This window comes from Terrapene carolina, unplaced genomic scaffold (genome assembly GCF_002925995.2).
Source record: "Terrapene carolina triunguis isolate 2854851 unplaced genomic scaffold, T_m_triunguis-2.0 Scaffold211, whole genome shotgun sequence".
Classification (NCBI taxonomy): Eukaryota; Metazoa; Chordata; order Testudines; family Emydidae; genus Terrapene; species Terrapene triunguis.
The window spans coordinates 10,970,499-10,992,321 of record NW_020664562.1 but is presented as its reverse complement, the minus strand read 5'-3'; the positions used below and the strand labels follow the sequence as shown (position 1 = coordinate 10,992,321).

At 38.1% G+C, this 21,823-nt stretch overlaps 1 protein-coding gene across 1 annotated transcript; it reads right to left on the bottom strand.

Annotated features, from left to right (window-relative positions):
- Positions 1-1,967: 1,967 nt before the first annotated feature.
- On the bottom strand, positions 1,968-21,566 carry LOC112117764 (complement factor H). The gene is made up of 5 exons (XM_026655748.2): positions 21,335-21,566; positions 10,984-11,169; positions 5,685-5,790; positions 4,481-4,557; positions 1,968-2,185 (listed from the first exon to the last, which is right to left on the bottom strand). The coding sequence occupies exons 1-5, from the start codon at positions 21,390-21,392 to the stop codon at positions 1,968-1,970; spliced, it is 645 nt and encodes a 214-aa protein (XP_026511533.1). The 5' UTR covers positions 21,393-21,566.
- Between the last annotated feature and the right edge of the window lie 257 nt (positions 21,567-21,823).

Genomic DNA, 21,823 nt, shown 5'->3' with positions numbered 1-21,823 from the left:
TGTATAAAATATAAAAGCCCTCTAGACCCTGGGATAGATTTCATGAATCTTTCTTTGGATTTTGAAGACATATTTGCAATTTGGGGTAAATATACAGAAGACAAAGTCAGCTCAATGGCATAGAAGCAGCAGCACTCTAGCAGCAGCTTTAAACAACTAACATATGTAATACCAGTCTTCCACATTTGAATTATAAGAAGTAGGGGGATGCCAGAGCTGCAAAAGTTAGCCCAACAGTGTGAATAAGCCATTAATGTGCTTGTCACCTGTCAGACATTTCCTAAATAAACACTTCATAATCAGTTAATATATAAACAATTTCCTGACTCTGAAAACTCACTGGGTTCAATATTAAATGGAAATATTATGTTAAGAAATCTTTTCAGAAGCAAGTATGCCTGGTGCAAGTACATTGGTAAATCAATCCCATACTATGATCTCAAGTTACAAAACAAATTAAGTATCAAATAAGTGATATATCTGGCCATGCCAATTTCAATAAAGCACGATCCACCATGATTGTTTCAGTTTTAAATACTTTAAGAATACCAATAAAGTGGAAGCATACTTGGTTTTGATATTAAATATCAAATGTCATATAGACTCAAACTCTGTTTGCAGGTTAGTCTGTTAATTTTAAAGAATAGGTAACAATAACATGTGCATGTGACAAGTTAGCAGTTAAAAAAATATTACATATGGAGTTATCCTGTATGTGTCACACTCAACACCGGGGAAAGATTAATGCACTTCATTAGTAAAACCATATCATTAACAAAAAACACTCTGGCTGATTAATTTTACTTCAGAACCTGGCTGTTTGCTCCTAGTTCAGTTGCAGGTTGAATGGGTAAAAATTAAAAGCAACTGATATAGCCTACAATCAGGTGTGCTCACAGAGATCAGCTCTTCTCAATGCATGGGAAGGACCTAGAAATTAAATATGACAGGAGTGCTCTGTATTAAGCAGTATTATTTCAGGAGAAGTGAAAAACTAGTATTTTAGATACTGAAGAATGCCACTCCCTCCTGTCTGTGGTGGGACATTGAGCCACCCAATTAAAAAATGAGGGAATGGAACATCCCCTGATATCTCAGCATCCAAGGAGGTGGAAAGATGTAAAGTGGTGCTTTCCAAGTCCATGCTACAAGGAAAAGAAATAGGCACATCCCTGATACATTTCATGTAGAATATGATGATGTTATTTCTAAGTTCCTAAAATGTGCTATATGCCTTACAAAACAAACAAAGCCACAGTTTCTGCCCTGAAGAACATGCAATCTCAATGCAACACAACAGTGTAACAAGTCTTGGCCTGCTAAACCGAGGGTTGTGAGTTCAATCCTTGAGGGGGCCACTTAGGGATCTGGGGCAAAATCAGAACTTGGTCCTGCTAGTGAAGGCAGGGGGCTGGACTCGATGACCTTTCAAGGTCTCTTCCAGTTCTAGGAGACAGGACAGTCAGGTGGACTTGAGTGGAAATTAGGCTACAATTCTGTTTGATATACAGGAAGGAATATAATTAATCTCATTCCTTTCTACCAGTTTTGGCTCCAAAAATCCAACTATCTAGTTGATCTACTGTCAACAGGATAGATAGTATTAGAATATGCAAAGAATTAATGAATATTTTCAGCTATAAAGACTTTCTTGTTCCATTTATTCACTCATGTATAATGTCTTATGTATCATCAGTGTTAACTTTTCAGTGAAGATTGGGGAATGTCTAGAAGACTCTATTATGACTAAATTTTCTATTTCCCTAGATTATTTTACTTCCTTTACACATATCATGCAATGGAGATGAATACATCAGTTAAGTACTGTAATTATTGTCACTGGAAATATTTTGCTCGTTCCATAACTCTCCTATAGAATAATCAATTTCTAGGAATCTGTAAGTGCCATGATAAGAGCTTCAACAGTACCTTCGAAATCACTTTGGCTAAAGAGAAATTTCACTAAACTAAAAGATAATTTTCTTCTCACCTATGCATGTAGGTACAGCAGCATTCCAATGTCCATCAGCTGAGCAATGTATTTCTTTAGATCCAGAAAGTTTATAGTCTTTATTACATTCAAACTGTACAACTTGGCCAAAGGAAAATTCTTGGTCTGTCTCATATACACCAGCTACAAGGATGTTTCCATTTTCTGGTGCATTTACTGGTAAACACTTGCTCACTGTAAAAATAAAGCTATAATTTAAGGCCTACTCTGTAACTATATTGTAAAACAAAATGGTCAGCATTAAAAATAAGCTAAACACTGTTGCAAAAAAAGAAATCATTCTGGGATGTATTAGCAGGAGTGTTGTAAGCAAAGACACAAGAAGTAATACTTCCTCTCTACTCCACGCTAATTAGGCCTCAACTGGAGTATTGTGTCCAGTTCTGGGTGATGTGGACAAACTGGAGAAAGTCCAGAGAAGAGCAACAAAAATTATTAGAGGTCTAGAAAACATGACCTAGGAGGGAAGATTGAAAAAAAAAATGGGTTGGTTTAGTCTGGAGAAGAGAAGACTGAGAAGGGACATGCTAACAGTTTTCAAGTATGTAAAAGTTTGTTACAAGGAGGAGGGAGGTAAATCGTTCTCTTTAACCTCTGAGGATAGGACAAGAAGCAATAAACTTAAATTACAGCAAGGGCAATTTAGGTTGAACATTGGAAAAATCTTCCTAACTGTCAGGGTAGTTAAGCATTGGAATAAATTGCCTAGGGAGGTTGTGGAATCTCCATCATTGGAGATTTTTAAGAGCAGGCTGAACAAACACCTTAAGGGATGGTCTAGATAACACTTAGTCCTGCCATGAGTGCATGGGACTGGACTCAATGACCTCTTGAGGTCCCTCCCAGTCCTATGATTTTATGATAAACATTAAAATACAGAACAATTGAAAAAATACTATAAGTAAACTACATAGTAAATGCAAAATTCAGCTTTATCACATACTCAGATACCACAGTGACTAATATGGTATAAAGTCAGACTGAGAGACACCAGAGAAAGTTGGTACATGGAGTCTCCTCACTCGGCTGTGCATTCGTCCTGGTTGCAGACAGAGTGTTCATCTAGAATTGCCTTGAGTGATAGATGGGGGCCCAATTAATGTGTCCAGTGGCACTCAGAGCCCAAGCCCTGCTAAAAGTCAACGTTAATTGCTCTTGCTTATGCCAAGACTACATCTGCTCACAGTCTAATCAGTTGGAAAACTGTAGAGAACTGCAGACTGACCAAAACATATCCATCAGTTCACAGTTATTAGCTCAAAATCCTTGATAAAGATATTGGACTACATTCATCACTGGTATAAGTGAGCACAATTTATCTTAGCAGAAAGTTTGGCCCATGCCATATCTCTAATTTCCCATAACTGCACTAACCCAAGAAAAAGAATAAATATATGTGATCAAATATTCCTTATTACAAAGGAAGCCGTTAGATGGGGCCAAATTCCACCCTTGGATGTTTGCATAGACATTAATGGGAGAGTATGTGTGTATCTGAGACCAGAGTTTTGCCTCCAGCTCTTTCTTTTCCCAACTTTCTCCAGTATATCAGTCATCTGCCCAGTCTTTGATTTTGCATCCTATTTCAGGGTTCCTCAAACAAATCTATAAAGATTTATAAATTTTTAATCATGCAGGATTAGTGCACACATTCACAGGCAGTCATGTTTTTCCTTTGGTGAGAAACCCTTAAAAATTTGGCACTAAAGAAATATAAATAATAACAATTCTTACTGGCCAAAGTCACATTCACATCATAACACAAATACTGTACGGGGGTATATGGATTCATTGTATGATGGAACACTTTCCCCACAAATATTAAAGCTTTACAGAACAAAATTAAGAAGGAGATTATCTAAGAATAACATTAAAGGACAGATTGTGACATCCTTGATCATGCCGAATGAGTAATACTACTGAAACCAATAGGACTACATGTGGAGTAAGGTAGAGCCCTGCAGCCAGACTGGGATCCTGCGGGTCCTGCAGGACACACTGCCATAATAGTGGGAAAAAGTAAAATGTATTTGTTGTGGGCGGGATTGGGTGGGCAAAAAAAAACAAAACAAAAAAAAAACAGACTGTGGAAATTTGGAGGAAAACACTACATTTCTTGTCAGTTTACCAAGAGTAGCCTATTTGGGAAATTGCTATATATTTTGTTTGAGCTTCTCTTTCCTATATGTGTTTATCTCCCTCCCCTCTCTTGTGGGATTTGTGGGGATCTAAGATTTTTTTTGGTTTGGAGCAGGATAAAAATGCCAGAAATAATTCAAGAGAGGGTGGGAGTGGGTACTGCAGGGCAGGACGGGAGCGGAATTTAAATAGTCCCACAGAGGGCTCTAGAGAAAGGTACTAATCAATGTGAGCAAAGATATCACAGTCAGGTCCTAAACAGTTTTTAGGCAGGCAAATATTAAATAAAAATCAGTTTGAAAAAAAGATTATGTTGTAGACTCCATTTACCTTCACAGTGCGGGAGTTCATTGCTCCATCCATCTGCCTGACACTCACGGAAATTTCTTTGGCTGAGCATCTGATAACTTACCAAAAAAATTGTAACCAAAATATAAAACTCTAAAATACAGCCGCATTATATGTTAACAGGTTATGTGATGCTATTACAGTTAAAACAATATAAATAGTTTCCCCTGTTCTAATACATAAACTAACCCAAAATATTCGCCTGGAGAAGGAAACAATACTGTCTCTACTGGGCTCCTTCTCCATTTTGTTAAACTTCCTATTGCTCACAGTAGCAAAATGTTAAGTGGCAGAAGTAAAGCTTCATTGAAGCTTCTTTATTACAGAGATCTGCTAATGCTAAACTCTGGCTCAGCCCTCTGTATAGAAGCCATTGTAATTCACTGTGGTCTCACAACATTAGGGAGAATTGCAACTTCTAAGCCCAGTTCACTGGTACCCTCAAGCACAAAGGAGGCATAAACCTGGTGAAAATGGCAGATTAAACCAAGTTTATGGATGCTTTGCATTGCCAGAGCAGTCCAAAACAGCCAGACTGTAATGGAGTATATCTTACTATATACAAGATTTTTTATTCAATTTACTAAAGCTCTTTCTAGAGAGCTATAGTTAGTCGTGAAAGCACATGATGAATGTAGTTACTGAGTCTACCACAAAGTCGTTATTTGCAAAAAAAAAAACCTCTGCAATTACTATAGAACAGGAATGATTAATGTTTGGCTTGTAGGTCGGGGCCTGATTTTCACAAGTGCTGACCTCTGAAAATCAGGCCTCTGATATGACCCACTAAGCCCCATAACAAAGCTTCATCAGTTCATTAGTTTCTGAGTCCTGGATCTCCATATTAAATATGAGATCAGCTGCAGTCAGTCTAAGCAAATTAGGTGTGGTCCTCAGGAGGACAAAGTTTGGCTGACTCTGCTACAGAAGTACATTTGAAGGTACAAGATTAAAGAGTTATGTTAAATAGTCTTATGGAAACCCAAAGTGCTTTTAATGTAATAAAGGTTTCATCATTAACCACTTCTAACTATAGAAATCTAAAAATATTAACAGAATGTAAATCTGTCAGACTTAAATAAAATAATCGCAAAGCCATAACTAAACACCTTACTCCATTAGCTTTTACACCCCATATTGACCTGCTCTAGTGCTACCAGTATACTGAATAACAAAAAAACATTACCCTTCATCACATTTGTACTCAACGCGAGCACCAAATACAAACTCTGTTCCAGCAGTAAGTTCAAAGGAACCAAACTGAATATCTCCAGGATGGCCACAGGGCTTGTCTGGGGGGGATGGAAAAAAAAGGAAAATGTGTTTATAAACCTTCTACAGTGCTGTAAAGGGAGGTAACTTTGACTGTCAGATAGGAATTGTATTTGCTATATCGGGTGGGATTTTCAAAAGCTTTCGGAATTAGCTTAATTCTCTCCTATTAAAGTCAATGGGAGTTTTACCATTGATTTCAGTGGTAGCTGAATGCTGAGCGCTTTTGAAAACTGAACCATAATGCTGGCGAATTAAATACTGGGACTATCCAAATTTTTGCTTTCTGAGTGACAAACAGCAAAGAATCTGACTCTATAAAATATTTGTTAATACTCTAAAGGCCTCTGCTCTAAAAGTGGATGCTTTGTCAGACCTACGATCAGATTCAAATACACAATGAAAAGTCCCAGTTTGTTAATATTTTTTTAAGGCACAAGGTTTATTGACCTGATATTTAAAACTTTTCCTTGCACACTTTCAAAAGGATTCTTTCAAAGAGGTAAAGGCTCTTTAGAAATGCTTCAATATGCATACATGTATATTAGGAGGAAAATAAATGCATTATTAAGTCAATCAAGTAAATTACATGTACAGCTTGTTACATAGGTGATACATGGAGACAGAACTATAATTATGCATTGGACCTTTTAACGGAGGGATATGGTAAATTCCAGCATGCTAATGAAGTTTTTTAATACCTGGTCATAAATTCCCAGATTATAGCAGTGAGGAGCTTGAGTTATATGAAAAACATTTTTCATGAAACGATACCTGGCTGAGAGATGGCACTCTGGTTCTGGAGAAGATAAATACACTCCTACAGTGACAGGCTGGGACCCCAGGTGAATGGTTACCCTTCAAACTGGAGCCCAAGGACTTCTTAAGATAGAAGGGTGTGTGACCCAGGGACCTCTTGGTGCCATCTGGCAGAGGGCATCGGTGTACATAAGGATTACAGGGATCCCCCTTGGTCTGGTATCTACCTACTAGTTTGCACAAGCGTGTCATGTAAGGTCTCTACTGAAAGCTTGTGTCACAATGGTCATCATGATCACTGCAAAATGTATGTATGGATAATATGTAAGGTGTTTATACACACACACACACAGAAAATTATGTTCTTATGGCCTGTGAGTTGGAGTCAGTCACCAGAAGTTGAAAAACAAGTTTATTTCAGGCAGAAAATGTTTATCTAGCAGTCTGTAAGTAAATAGAGAATTGTATAGTCCACAATGAATGCCCATTTACAGTCTGAGCTAAATGATAATGATGGGATTATGAAATCTTCAGAGGGGGGAATTTACAGCAGGAAATCATGGATTTTTGGACTACAACTGTAGGTACAGAGACTAACTCTACATTCTTCATCTAGGATGTAAGATAACAGAGGGTTTGCTTCATGAAATAAGGATCACAGACAGACAAGTTTTTTAATCCTGGGAGAAGAACTTTGGGTGATGTAAAGATCACTAGACAGAAGAGTATCATGTTCGTTAAGTCTGGGCTCTATTATGTGTGTTATGATTCTGTTTTAGCTGTAACCCTTTGTTTCCAATATTTCAGCTTGCTATCATTTGAAACTCTGTTTTTTGTTAAATAAACTTAAAAATGCTTTCTCTATGAACAAACTTAAGTGCTGTGTGTTAAGCAGAACTGTATTCTGTGGTATAACTGGTAAGCTGTGGTCTGTTCCTTTTGGAATAGAGGATCTGGGAGTTCTGGGAGTGTCAAGTGGATTTGGCCTGGATGCTTCAGGCAGATTCTTGAAGGACTTGGGGGTTGGTGTATGCCTATCACTAACCTGAAGAGGAACAGCGCAGCCTGCATAGGCTGAGAGAAGAGTGCTCGTTCTGCCTGTGGCTAGTGGTGTCAGGAAGCTGCACCCTGATAGGCATAGTTAACGGGAGGTGGTAGTGAGGTGCCTCACAACCCTACCCCTGGGAAGCACCACAGTGGAGTAATAAGGCAGGATCTACACCCAGTTTGCTTACATACTGAGATAGTCACACGTGAGAAGGGTGAAAAATGAAGAAAAAGGTTATGGATTGCTGTTTTCTGTTTATTTCAGGTAAGGAAATAGAGTGCAGTATAAAATGAGTAGACAAGAAACATACTCCAAACTACATATGCAATAGTTGGAGCAGCAATGTGAAGCTCATGAATTAGATGAAGAGAAAATCACTGAGAAACTGAGATTTTCACTCATGGAACAAGGTAAGTTATGCATAGGTATATCTCTCAATGAAACAGCTATGAAGTTGGAGTTGGCCATCTAGGAGGTGACAAAAGTAGAGAAGGAACCATCTGTGGGGAGCCAAAGATAAACGGGATGCAGTGGAAGCCACACAGCAGAGAGCACTGGAGCTGGAAGACAAAATTTTTGAAGCCCAAGAAGCAGAGGTCAAAGAAAAGGAGAAGAGGCAAGAAAAAGAGATGGCAGGCAGCACGCTCTGAGCATACTGGACTTACAAAAGCAGATCCTTCAGCCCACGTGTAATCCTCACCAGGGATCACACAGCTGGGACAAACTGTGTGCTAGTTACAGGGAGACTGATTGCACTGAAGAATATTTAACCACCTTTGAAAGGATCTGCAGTGTACATAACTCTGTTGACTGGAGAATGACCATCTTACTCTCCAAACTGAATGGTAAAACTTTGAAGGTGTTTAATTATATGGATGTAAATAAGAGTATGAAGTATGACATTTTAAAATTGTCTGTGTCAAAAAGGTTTCAAATTGCACCAGAGGCATACCACAAAGTTTATAAACCTTTAAAAGGTTGACAAGTTAAGTCACAGGAAATATGTTCATAAAATGGTAGATTATTTGAAAAAAAAATGACAAAAAGTAAAGGGGCAGAAACTTATGACCAGTTAATAAATCTATTTGCTCAAGAACATTTCTCTGATGTCTGCTCTAAGCAGGAGAGAGCTGCAGGTGGGAGACATCTGTGGAAGCAGCCACAGAAGCAATTGACTTGTACATAGAAGAGAGATCCTTCATAGAGTGCACATCCCAAAGGGAAGGGCAAAAAGCCTATAGTAAAAGAGTGTCTTTGGTTTGTTCCTGGAAAAAAGGAGGGAGGGAATGGGATTAAGCTCACATCACCCTTTATTTCATATTTAAGAGCAGGGCCTCACTGGCTAAGTTTCTGAACCATTTACTCTAGTTCTGTAGCTATTCTGCATAATTTTTCACCTCCGATTTCTTTACTGTTTATTATTAGAATACTGTGTCCAGTTTTGGTGTTCACACTTCAAAAACGATGTTGGTAAAGAGCTCAGAAAAGAGCAACAAGAATGATTAGAGATCTGGAAAACATGCCTGACTGAGAAACTAAAGAGACTCAATCTATTTAAGTTTATCAAAGAGAAGATTAAATGAAGATTTGATTGTGGTCTACAAGTGTCTTCACTGGGACAGTGATTTCCAATAATAAACCACTTTTTAAACTAAGAGAAGAAGGCATAACAAAATCAAATGTTTGGAAGTTGAACCTAAGTACATTCAAACTAGAAATAGGCAAAAAGAGTTAAATGAGGGTAAATTAACCATTGGATCAGTTTACCTAGGACAGGGTGGATTCTTCATCACTTGCAATCTTTAAATCAATGTTATATCTTAAACAGAAATTATGGTCTTGATGCAGAAATTATTGGGTTGTGTTCTTTGGCTTGGGTTATGGAGGAAGTCATACCAGATGATCATAATGATCCCTTCTGGTCCTAGCATCTATGATTTTCTCTTAATGATCTTCATGTCAAATTAACTTTGCTACATGTAGGATATTTTGATTGGCGATGTAGACTATCTGGGAAAGAAGCATATTTGGACGACTCAGAGAAGATAACTGATTCCAGATTTAAAGGAAGGCCAAGTGAAGAGAGAAGTAGTCACTTGAGCATGTAATCAAAAGGAAAGGAATCGTGGGACCCCTTCCTAAAAGTGCTGGCCATGTTCATTCTTGGAACAAGCACTATTTAATGACCTTCAGAGAGCTAGTCTTTATTCAGACCACTTTGCTTCTTCAATGAGCTTTACAAACATAATCTCTTTTAAATGATTATATGATATCTACAACATCAGCCTTGAAAGAACATATGGTAAAATTTATGGGAAGTTTACTTTTTAATTCAAAATTACAGTAGATGTTAATCTGACATAATTATTCATAGAGCTGGTCAGGAATTTTCTGTCTGAATGACCTTCTGATGGATAATGCAGTTTCTGCAAAATTGATATTTTCTTTGGAAAAAAAATCTTGATCTTTCCAAACATTTTCGATTTTCCACTAGGAAAATTTAAATGAAATATTTCATTGTGGGTCACTTCAACCTGAATTAGAATGTTTCAATTTCTTGAACTGACCCAGAACATTTAGTTTTGAATCAGGTCAATAAAACATTAAATTGCATTTCTATGAATTCGTTATATAATGGGAGATGTAGTTGTTTGAGTCCTGCTTCTCTCCTGCAGGCCATGTTTCCTGGAGCACTACATCTCCCATAATGCAATGTGGATTTCTCTCTGATTGATAGGCATTTTGCAATATGGAGGTCACATGATTTTCAGTAGATAATAAGTGCTGTGGTCTGGTCAGGGAGCCTATATGGAAAAAATGGAGGTATCAAGGGTCCTGAACATCAATTCCCATGAGGCAATGCATCGCTTTGGTAAAATGCAATTTGAATAGAATTGATCGAAAATGTTTCATTTCAATCAAAACTGTTGAAATAAAATGTTTTCAGAACCAATTTTTTTTTAAATGTCCATTCTGTGAAATTTCACAATTTCAACTTTTCATCCTAATTTATGACAAAAACAAATGTTCAAATGTAAGAATTTCCCATAGGATGGAAATTCTGAATTTTGCTCAGTTCTAGTTATTTCTTACTATGAAGTAGCTATGTTTACCTTGAACAACTGTTAAAAAAAACTGCTTTGCTAAATCGTCTATCTGTACCTTTGGTGTCTGTATTGTAAATCATTGTAGTAATAAAAAAGATTTTTAATAGAATTTTCTTTCTCACTAAAGTTTAGGGGCCAAATCTTGGATTTATTACAAACAAAACTCCAATTGAAGTTAATGAGCATCATTGCCCAAGTGAGGACTTTGTGATGTCGCCCTAAATGTTGACCTGAAGAAAAAGGGAAAATGACTGAAAGTATTTCAGTTGAACATATGCACATTTTTCAAAGATACTTACTTCTACATTCCACGTATGGGTGGAGATGTTTCCACACACCATTTGTACACTCAAATGTCACACGACCAAGTTTTATGTACCCAGGTCGACAGTTGTAAATTGCTGAAGTACCATGTGGATAGGATGCCTTGTCCCAGGTTCCTGTAAGTATTTCCTTAGTTCTTCTAGGAGGTGGAGTTTCACAATCTAGAAATTAAGTAAATGAGAATAATAATTATTAAAATAGATGGTAAATAACCAAAAATAATGTTAACAAAAGGAAGAATGAGATTTGAGAGCGAGCAAGTACAGCTTCTTGATCGTAATCGCCACACAGAGTTGTTTAGAAAGATCATGGACAACTGAAAGGTTTCAGACTGGTAGCCGTGTTAGACTGTATCAGCAAAAACAACGAGGAGTATTTGTGGCATTTTACAGACTAAAAAATTTATTTGGGCATAAGCTTTTGTGGGCTAAAACCCACTTCATCAGGTGCATGGAGTGGAAAATACAGTAGGCAGGTATATATACACAGTACATGAAAAGATGGGAGTTGCCTTACCAAGTGGGGAGGTCAATGCTAACAAGACAATTCAATTAAAGTGGAAGTGTGCTATTCTCAACAGGAGGAAAAATCACTTTTGTAGTGGTAATGAGGCTAATGTAATCAGGGTGGCCCATTTCAAACAGTTGACAAGAAGGTGTAAGTAACAGTGGGGGGGGGGGAAATTAGCATGGGGAAATTAGTTTTTGTAGTGACCCATCCACTCTCAGTCTTTATTCAGGCCTAATTTGATGGTGTCCAGTTTGCAAATTAATTCCAGTTCTGCAGTTTCTTGTTGGAGTCTGTTTTTGAAGTTTTTTTGTTGAAGAATTGCCACTTTTAAGTCTGTTATTGAGTGTCCAGGGAGATTGAAGTGTTCTCCAACTGGTTTTTGAATGTTATAATTCTTGACATCTGATTTGTGTCCGTTTATTCTTTTGCATAGAGACTGTCCGATTTGGCCAATGTACAACGTACAAACTGGACACCATCAGACTAACCTGATTTTTAATAGAATGGGAAAAACTTGGTACATATCCCTAAGCAAACCAAAATTATCAATCAAATGTGAAACAATAAATATCTAGATACTGGGGATAATTATCTTTCAATACATAAAAGGGACAGTAGATGCATAGTATGGAGAGTGGGAACAGAGATAATTGCTTTGATTTCAACATAAGCGACCCCACCTACTGTCTTCTCTCCCTCAACCACAGCTCCCCCAGGCCAGCCCTCCCACCACCAGAGGAAAAAAGGATAAAGATACCCCCAACTCCCAAGACCTCTACTTCTGCAGCTCTAATCTCCATACCTGCTACTACTTCCCATCACTGTCTGACATCAACTTCCTGCTTTCCACTGACCCAATTTTCCAAATCCCCTCCCTTAGCTTCGCCACACCTCTTCTTCTTCAATCTGAGTCCCAACCTTCCCACTCCCTCCAATACTGAGACTATTTGTGTTCACAGAGAACTGGTGAATAACTAAATTCCAGAAATCCATATCACACCCTCTTCATCCTTCAATCATTTTGTTTTCTGTCCCAGATTTTTGTCTGTCATGACACTTTTCTTCAGGTCAATCAATACGCACACATTCCCTTCCCTACAGCTTCTTACAATGCCTCCTAAGCTGTGTCCAGGAAAATAACTTCTCTACAAAGTATAACCCAGACTATGAACAATAAGGGGAAGTGGTTTGCATTTATTCCAGTATGATATTCCTGAGCACAATGAGAATGAAATAAGAAGGGCTAGAAAACCCCAGAGGCTCCAGGCAGAGCTCCCAGTGTTGCTAGCTCTTGGAATTTCATTTCAAATCTCATATTTGGTGTTGCCCTTAAAGCCTGATCTCCTGGAGTTATAGGATTACATGAGAATAGCAGTTTTCACTTTTTGTGAAGTTTCTAGCCCTCATGGTTATGGAGAAGACTGGAAAACATGAACCCTAAAGGCTCAAAAGCCTAGAAGGCAAATAAAAAGTACCTCAAATTTATTATTTTTAACATCTTATGATTTGTTGAGGCCCAACTCATGATATTTGTATGCTTGGGGTCATCAGTATGGGCACATGTGGAAGTAGAAAAGAATTAGCAGATTGAGGAAACAGAGCTCACTAGGCTCTGTAGAATATATAAAAGGAAGCAAACTAAACTGCTAGGGGCTACTAGTTCTAGCTGTGCAGCCACTGTCACAAAGTCGAAAGGGACCTTCTCTGTGAGTTCTGCACTTTGCTCTATTTAGACCCTTTTTGTTTGTTTCTAACCTGCTTGTAGCCTTCTCTTCTGAGGGAACAGACATGAAGACTCAGGGTCAAATTTCAAAAGTACTGGGGAGAGTAAATCCTATTTTACAGCATTGTGGACTGTAACTACTATTGATTTCAAAGAGATATAGGATCTTAAATGCCTATGTTACTTTTGAAAATGGGACTTGGGTGTTTTGAAAATTTTACCCCTTGAATTCAGAAGCTCCTGATTGCCAGGTTCATACTCAAACCACTAGATTATTTCTCTTGCTCAAGAGTTTTTATTTACTTTTTGACTCTCTAAGTCACATGCTCTTTATCGGTACTGGCAACAAAACAATATAGAGGCTGCTACATTTAAAGATTTTAAAAAACAAGCATAAGAGGTCTGACATTCTTCAATCTCCCCCCCCCCCCAAAAAAAAATCCACAGTAAAACAAACAAAATCCTTCCCATACAATGATTCACAGAGGTTAAAACACACACACACACAAGAAAAATCTACAGTGAGGAAAAAATTGCATAGAATACATGAAAATACATGAAAATGTAAAAGGAAATTGTCCCCAATACAACCAATGACCTAACATTTCTTGTTCTCAGTGCAGATATGACTGGACCACATTCACTACTGCTCTTTCTTGTCTGCTGGATTTCTCCTCCCCTAACATTCACAGAGCTTGCCAAACAATCCCATAGTCCCAGTGTTTGAAAACAGTCACAGGCAAACTGGCTCACCACTTCTCAGGCTTCTCCATGCAGCCTACTGTCATGGGTGGTACCCTACTATTGTTTCCAGATATCACTACATAAAAGGGTGTTTTAGGAGGGTGTTTAGGACACCCAAAGATCTGTGATTGTCTATAGATCAAAAGGCCTTTTGACAACCATTAACACCTTCCAGCATAACTATAACAGCAGCACCACTTTTTTTTTTTTTTTTTAAGGAACACGCACACAATGGAGGATTCTCAGATAAAAAGACCTGAACACAGTCTGAAAATCAGCTATAGCTAAAAAAGACTCTTTATGATGATTTGAATCACCAAGAAGAAGAAAAAACTTCTGTAGAAAAAACAAAATGCAAGCAAAATGTTCAGTCATAAGGAATTTACTCCCAGTGAGATTCATTGAGTTCAGGAAGGTTTGTGCAAGGTCCTTTGCACCACTCAAGTGGTGAGGCCACATGCAGATTGGAGGCAGCAATAGAAGGTACACCTTGAGTGCCATATAATGGGGTCTCCATGCTGCCCCTCTGTTGGACGTTGTCCTGGTGCTGACTAGAAGGGAGACACCCAATGAACAATTAAGCAAGTGGGACAATATGTCGCTGCTAGGCTGGGGTGGGAGGAGGAAGCTGCACTATGGGTTCCTGCCCTGGCAACAGCTGGGAGTGGTAGATTTTAGTTCCCCGGTGCCCCTGAACTTCTGCAGCACAAATCCTAATTACTGTCTTTATGTAGGAGATGAATTTCATTTTATTTGCACCAAAAATTCCTTTACCTCTCAATATTTATAATTCACTAATATGAATGCCTATAGCTGTGTAAGGAACACAATCTCAGAAAGTTATGCAAAACCAGGAGAACCATTTATTACAGAACAAGTCTGTAAAACTAAAGCATACAACTGTGTAAAAGTATTACTCTAGGCCCACTAGAGGGAGCTCACATGCTATCAAAAACCAGATGCTGGGACTTTCAGAGTAACTAGCAAGACCCATTAAAACTCATTTGCTTTTTTAATGCGCTAACTTTTTGCTTCCCTCCTTTTTTAAATAATATGTTGGGTTGATATCCTGATTAATCACTAGCAATTATTACATACCAACAGCTAAGTGAAATGTATTCCTCATCTTTGCTTTCTCTCAAAAAGGTATCTTTTCTTTCTTCTCGTTTCAGACCTTTGCATACAGTTCTGCTCACTTGAATGGATAAATGATAATAGTTCTATAACTAAATAGCAACATTTTGGCTGCAGGAGTGCTTGTGCAGTAGTAACATTAAAATATAAAAACCATTGGGCCCTCAGTTTTTTTCATACATCTGTAATGCATCTTTATAACACATTTGTGCACCAAGTAGTCACCTTGAAGTTCAAATAGGTGGTGAGAAGGATAGAATGTGGACTTAAGTGTTTCCATTTTTTAGTGTATAAATTCCATTAAGTAGTGAAATTTTCTCTTCGTGTCTATGAGAAATTTATTGTGCATGCTTACATCAAAGGGAAAATAGACTTGTGTCTGCTTCATTTTTTCTTTAATAAATGACACCTTTGACAATATTGTTTTTATTGACAAATTAAAATAAATCTCATTATGATCATTTCAATGGTTGCACGTGATTCTAGATTTGGTTTTCTTTATATCATTTAATTCAGAGTGTGACTTTTATGTAAGATTCTGGTGCAATTTATTTTCCCCTAGCCTTAATGAAGTGGCACATTTTAGGATTTCCTAGAAAAAACTTGGGTTGAAAGGAGACCAAGAATTTCTCAGATTTTACAGAAATTGTATATTTCAGAGAAGCTCATGGCACTTTGAGTTCTCAGAATGGGAAAGGCATAGTCAAAAGCTCTATGTTCACGAAGATTATTTTTTTCATTAAGGATAGCACTAACTTTTCTAATCTTCCCTGCCCATATCATCTGCTTTTGTAGTCTCTTTCATTAGCAACTTCAAGAACATTTAAGCAGCATTGGAGTTCAATAGAATACCAATGCACGACTGATTGTATCACGCACAGGACACTATCATATTCAAATCCCACTTCAAGCATGTTTATAAAGAAAAGGCTACATATAATGTTTTTATTACAACAAATATAAAACCCAAATTGATCTTGCTCACAATTCCATTTGCTCTCTATATACATGCTGTTGGTAGGCTTCATGGTTGGCCCCATTAACCATGATGCCAGTTCATCAGCACAGTAACTATCTATTCGAGTAATTTTCTCTCTATAGTCTCCATAAGAGCTACTGTAAAAGCTTACATTGCACATAACCTACTATTAACGGCAACTATTTGAATCATTCTCACAATATTTTACATAGTTAGATTTTCTTAATTAACAGGCTATGAAACATTAATTTTCTGAAACTTGACTAACATTTATATTCAAGTTTCAGAGTAGCAGCCGTGTTAGTCTGTATCCACAAAAGGAACAGGAGTATCTGTGGCACCTTATAGATTAACAAATATATTTGAGCATAAGCTTTTGTGGGCTAAAACCCACTTCATCGGATGCATGCAGTGGAAAATACAGTAGGAAGATATATATATATATATACACACACACAGAGAGAGAGAGAACATGAAAAAATGGGTATTACCATACACACTGTAATGAGAGTGATAAGTTAAGGTGAGCTATTACCAGCAGGAGAGGAAAAAAACTTTTTGTAGTGGTAATCAAAATGGACCATTTCCAGCAGTTGGCAAGAAGGTATGAGGAACTGTAAGGGGGAAAAAATAAACATGGGGAAATAGTTTTACTTTGTTTAATGACCCATCCACTCCCAGTCTTTATTCAAGCCTAATTTAATGGTGTCAAGTTCACAAATTAATTCCAATTCAGCAGTCTCTCGTTGGAGTCTGTTTTTGAAGTTTTTGTTGTTGTTATATTGTGACTTTTAGGTCTGTAATCGAGTGATCAGGGAGATTGAAATGTTCTCCAACTGGTTTTTGAATGTTGTAATTCTTGACGTCTGATTTGTGTCCATTTATTCTTTATGTAGAGACTGTCCGGTTTGGCCAATGTACATGGCAGAGGGGCATTGCTGGCACATGATGGCATATATCACATTGGTAGATGTGCAGGTGAACGAGCCTCTGATAGTGTGGCTGATGTGATTAGGTCCTATGATGGTGTCCCCTGAATAGATATGTGGACAGAGTTGGCAACGGGCTTTGTTGCAAGGATAGGTTCCTGGGTTAGTGTTTTTGTTGTGTGGTGTGTGGTTGCTGGTGAGTGTTTGCTTCAGGTTTGGGGACTGTCTGTAAGCAAGGACTGGCCTGTCTCCCAAGATCTGTGAGAGTGATGGATAGTCCTTCAGGATAGGTTGTAGATCCTTGATGATGTGCTGGAGAGGTTTTAGTTGGGGGCTGAAGGTGACGGCTAGTGGCATTTTTTTACTTTCTTTGTTGGGCCTGTCCTGTAGTAGGTGACTTCTGGGTACTCTTCTGGCTCTGTCAATCTGTTTCTTCACTTCAGTAGGTGGGTATTGTAGTTGTAAGAACGCTTGACAGAGATCTTGTAGGTGTTTGTCTCTGTCTGAGGGGTTGGGGCAAATGCGATTGTATTGTAGAGCATGGCTGTAGACAATGGATCGTGTGATTTGGTCAGGATGAAAGCTGGAGGCATGTAGGTAAGTATAGCGGTCAGTAGGTTTCCGGTGTAGGGTGGTGTTTATGTGACCATCGCTTCTTAGCACTGTAGTGTCCAGGAAGTGGATCTCTTGTGTGGACTGGTCCAGGCTGAGGTTGATGGTGGGGTGGAAATTGTTAAAATCATGGTGGAGTTCCTCAAGGGCTTCTTTTCCATGGGTCCAGATGATGAAGATGTCATCAATGTAGCGCAAGTAGAGTAGGGGCATTAGGGAACGAGAGCTGAGGAAGAGTTGTTCTAAGTCAGCCATAAAAATGTTGGCATACTGTGGGGCCATGCAGGTACCCATAGCAGTGCCGCTGATTTGAAGGTAATACATTGTCCTCAAATGTGAAATAGTTATGGGTGAGGACAAAGACACTAGGTTTGCCGTGACATTATCAGGGATACTGTTCCTGACGGCTTGTAGTCCATCTTTGTGTGGAATGTTGGTGTAGAGGGCTTCTACATCCATAGTGGCTAGGATGGTGTTTTCAGGAAGATCACCAATGGATTGCAGTTTCCTCAGGAAGTCAGTGGTGTCTCGAAGATAGCTAGGAGTGCTGGTAGCGTAGGGCCTGAGGAGAGAGTCTACATAGCCAAACAATCCTGCTGTCAGGGTGCCAATGCCTGAGATGATGGGGCGTCCAGAATTTCCAGGTTCATGGATCTTGGGTAGCAGACAGAATACCCCTGGTCGGGGTTCTAGGGGTGTGGCTGTGCAGATTTGCTCTTGTGCTTTTTCAGGGAGTTTCTTGAGCAGATGGTGTAGTTTCTTTTGGTAACCCTCAATGGGATCAGAGGGTAATGTCTTGTAGAATGTGGTGTTGGATCGCTGATCTATCCAGCTATACTTTTAGCCCAGCAGAAGTATCTGTCGTATCTCAGGGCCTCTCCTTCTGCCCCTCCACCCCCACGAACATGATACAGTTCTATGGTGACCTAGAATCCTATTTTCTACGTCTCTGACTCAAGGAATATTTCCAACACACCTCTGAACAGCATATTAACCCACAGAGACCTTCCTACCAACACTACAAAAAGAAGGATTCTGGGTGGACTCCTCCTGAAGGTCGAAACAACAGACTGGACTTCTACATAGAGTGCTTCCACCAACGTGCACGGGCTGAAATTGTGGAAAAGCAGCATCACTTGCCCCATAACCTCAGAACACAGATGCAGAACTCAGTGCCATCCACAGCCTCAGAAAGAACTCTGACATCAGAAACAAAGGCTGACAAAGGAGGTGCTGTTGTCATCATGAATAGGTCGGAATATGAACAAGAGGCTGCTAGGCAGCTCTCCAACACCACATTCTACAAGGCATTACCCTCTGATCCCACTTTACAGGTTGTCACGAACTGCACCTTCCTGGGCATACACCTTGTTCAAAACTGGTGTCTCTGGGTCACTGGTACAGCCCTGTTACCCCTCAAAGCTTCCTCTCAGGAAACTTACCTGTGAATATTGGATAATCCTGGCTGCTTTTCTTTACTCTATTTTGAGGACTCTTCAGATTTTTTTCAAAAGATCTCAATTGACTATGCCTCCAACTTCTGGGTTTGGTAAACCCCTAAATATTTATTTAACCAGAGTAAATATAACATAAACATAAAAATAGTTTTCAGTAACCCTTCTACTTCTTACTCCCAGACCAGAGGGAAAACCTATAAAGCCCAGTACTTCTTCCCTTCCTGATCACAGTCTATTTCTCCAACCTTTGTGTGTGATCATGATCCCATCCTCCTGACGAGCCAACTGACAACTCTCAAATTCAACCTCCGCTCCCAAGTTTCAAGTGAGCGGTCTGGGTAGAGCTTCCATCCAGTAGTCTATTCCATCCAATAGATTTCAGAATGAAGTTCTAGAGGCTGATATTCCACTCACAAACTGGTGCTATTCCACTGATTTAAATTGAATTACTCCTGGTTTACACTAACAGAAGCCAGGGGGAATCTAAACTCTAATGTCTATACTTATTGACAGAAACCGTGGCCACTTTGAAGTTAATGGGAGTTTTGCATTGACTTCACTGGGGATAGGATTTCACTCATCACAATGATCTATTTATTGCTCAAGCAAGAACTTTACTAACCATGATTTTAAAATATATTTAAAAGAAAATAGAAAATAAATTCTGGGACTTTAGCTGTTTTTTTAAAGGCATAGTCTGTGCTCTGCTAATTGTGTCAATTGTATGGATGGGTGACACTTTTGTTTTAAATTCATTTTAGTAAAGGGCTCTAAGACAAATTATTCTATTGTTTACATTGTTGTAGATCTGGAATCATTTCACTGTAGAAAACGGATTTACCCCTGATTTACAACAGTAAAACTTAATAGTAACATCTGTCCTGCTGAATCAAATGTTGCCTCATTTACACGCCCTTGCAATCCCACTTATCTGAGGAATGTTACATGGGTGTAAAAAGGAGGCCAAACTTGACCCACTTTGTTTTTTTCAAACTCAAAGATATTTTTACACTACTTTGAAACAACTGAGACCTTAGTAAAAGGTTTGTAAAGTAGTATATTAGTTATACATTTTAATAAATAATTGTTTGGTTTAAATTATAATAGCAATAATAACATTGATATTGCCTACTGACTTTCCAGTTAAAACTCAATCCCACTGAAATATTCTGAAAGAGAAAAGGGTATCTGAAAAATATTAGATTCCAATCCTGCAATATTTACTCAGCTGCAAGGTCCCACATAAAATCACTGAGATTGCTTAGGTGACTAAAAGCTCAGGACTGTATGTAATTTGTAATTATGTAATTAATGTATGTAATTAAAAATTAAAAGTGATCAGAGAAGTGAGACATGGATCAATGAGACCCTTCTAATGCAAATGCAGGTACAGTTCCTCAATAGAAGGCATATTGTATATTAAACTATTATACACCCTAATCATACAGTATAGACACAGTCTTATATTACAGAGGAAACCATTTGAAAATTAACAAAAAGGCAGATTGTTAGCCTTAGGGCATAAGAAATTGATCTGTGTTACAGTAAATGTCAAGAGGGCTACTAAAGAAATATAGGGAGAACACAGTTGGAACTAAAAAAATGAAAGAAAGTTTTCATACAAAAACTTTGCCCCTTTAATGGACAAGAAGTTTATTTCTCTGTCATCTAGCCATACAACCAGGATTTTCAAAATACGTATTTTGAAAGCACCTATTCCAGTCAATACAGCAAATAGTATTCTTGCAGTTTAACTTATTAATGACTTACAGTAATTAAATAAAAAAAATTCTTTTGGTTAAGGGATTTTGTAACTTTTTCAATATTGTATGTAATATTTACCTTATTCATTCTACAGGAGATTTTTATTTATTCACAATTTGTAGATGTTAGCTTTCAACAATTATAACACAAATTTATATATTAAGCTGACAAACATATTGGATTTCTTGGCTCTAGTTTCTAAGCACAGTAATCAGTGAAAAAGCTGAACTTCAGTTTAATAGCATTGGGCACTACAGCAAAATGTAGCCAAATACACAGTTGACATCACACTTACTATAAGATACTGCATACTGACTACTGCAAGACAGTTTTAATTAGTTTTGACTCCGAGACTGCCGAAAAAAATGATAATCAAAGTTTTATCTATATTTATAAAATATTTTAGCGACCACTTGTCCCAGACTGTCCCCAACGTATCAGTGAGGATCATGTCTTTCTTTTTAACAAACTTACCTTTTTCTGCAGTACATGTCCAGAGTAGGAGCAGAACAGTATAGCCCAGCAATATCATCTCAGTGCCTCAGAAACAGACCATCACATTTACAATGATAGGTGGTACTTTCTGTTGCTCTGGGCTATGTACACTCTGTCTTCTAACACTAACTGCTCCTGGAGCTGACCTTGCAAAGATTTTATTCTCTGACTTCAGCAATCACTTCCCCTAATCTTCTTGCAACACACAATAGTCTCTTTCTTTCTACACACATATATTATGCAATCTTTGCAGAAAAAAAAAAAAGAGAGCCTTGTTACTATTGGTTGTTTCTGTCCTTTCTGTGTTCTGTTTGCTTTTACCACACACTTCATATCTGAGAGTCACCACAATCCCTCCTACTTAACACAAAATCAAATACAAGTTGCTTCAATGAATCTAAAGTTTATTTTGAAAGGATATTTTCTCTGTGTTTTATATGCTTAATTAATCAAATGTTAAATTTTATA

What these genes read in the sequence shown, in the direction of transcription:
- LOC112117764 (XM_026655748.2), bottom strand. Translation starts at nt 21,392, where the DNA reads ATGATATTGCTGGGCTATACTGTTCTGCTCCTACTCTGGACATGTACT. An exon ending in CCCATACGTGGAATGTAGAA is followed by an intron (nt 5,791 to 10,983) that starts GTAAGTATCTTT and finishes CATCCCCCCCAG; the next exon opens with ACAAGCCCTGTGGCCATCCT. An exon ending in TGAACTCCCGCACTGTGAAG is followed by an intron (nt 2,186 to 4,480) that starts GTAAATGGAGTC and finishes TTATTTTTACAG; the next exon opens with TGAGCAAGTGTTTACCAGTA.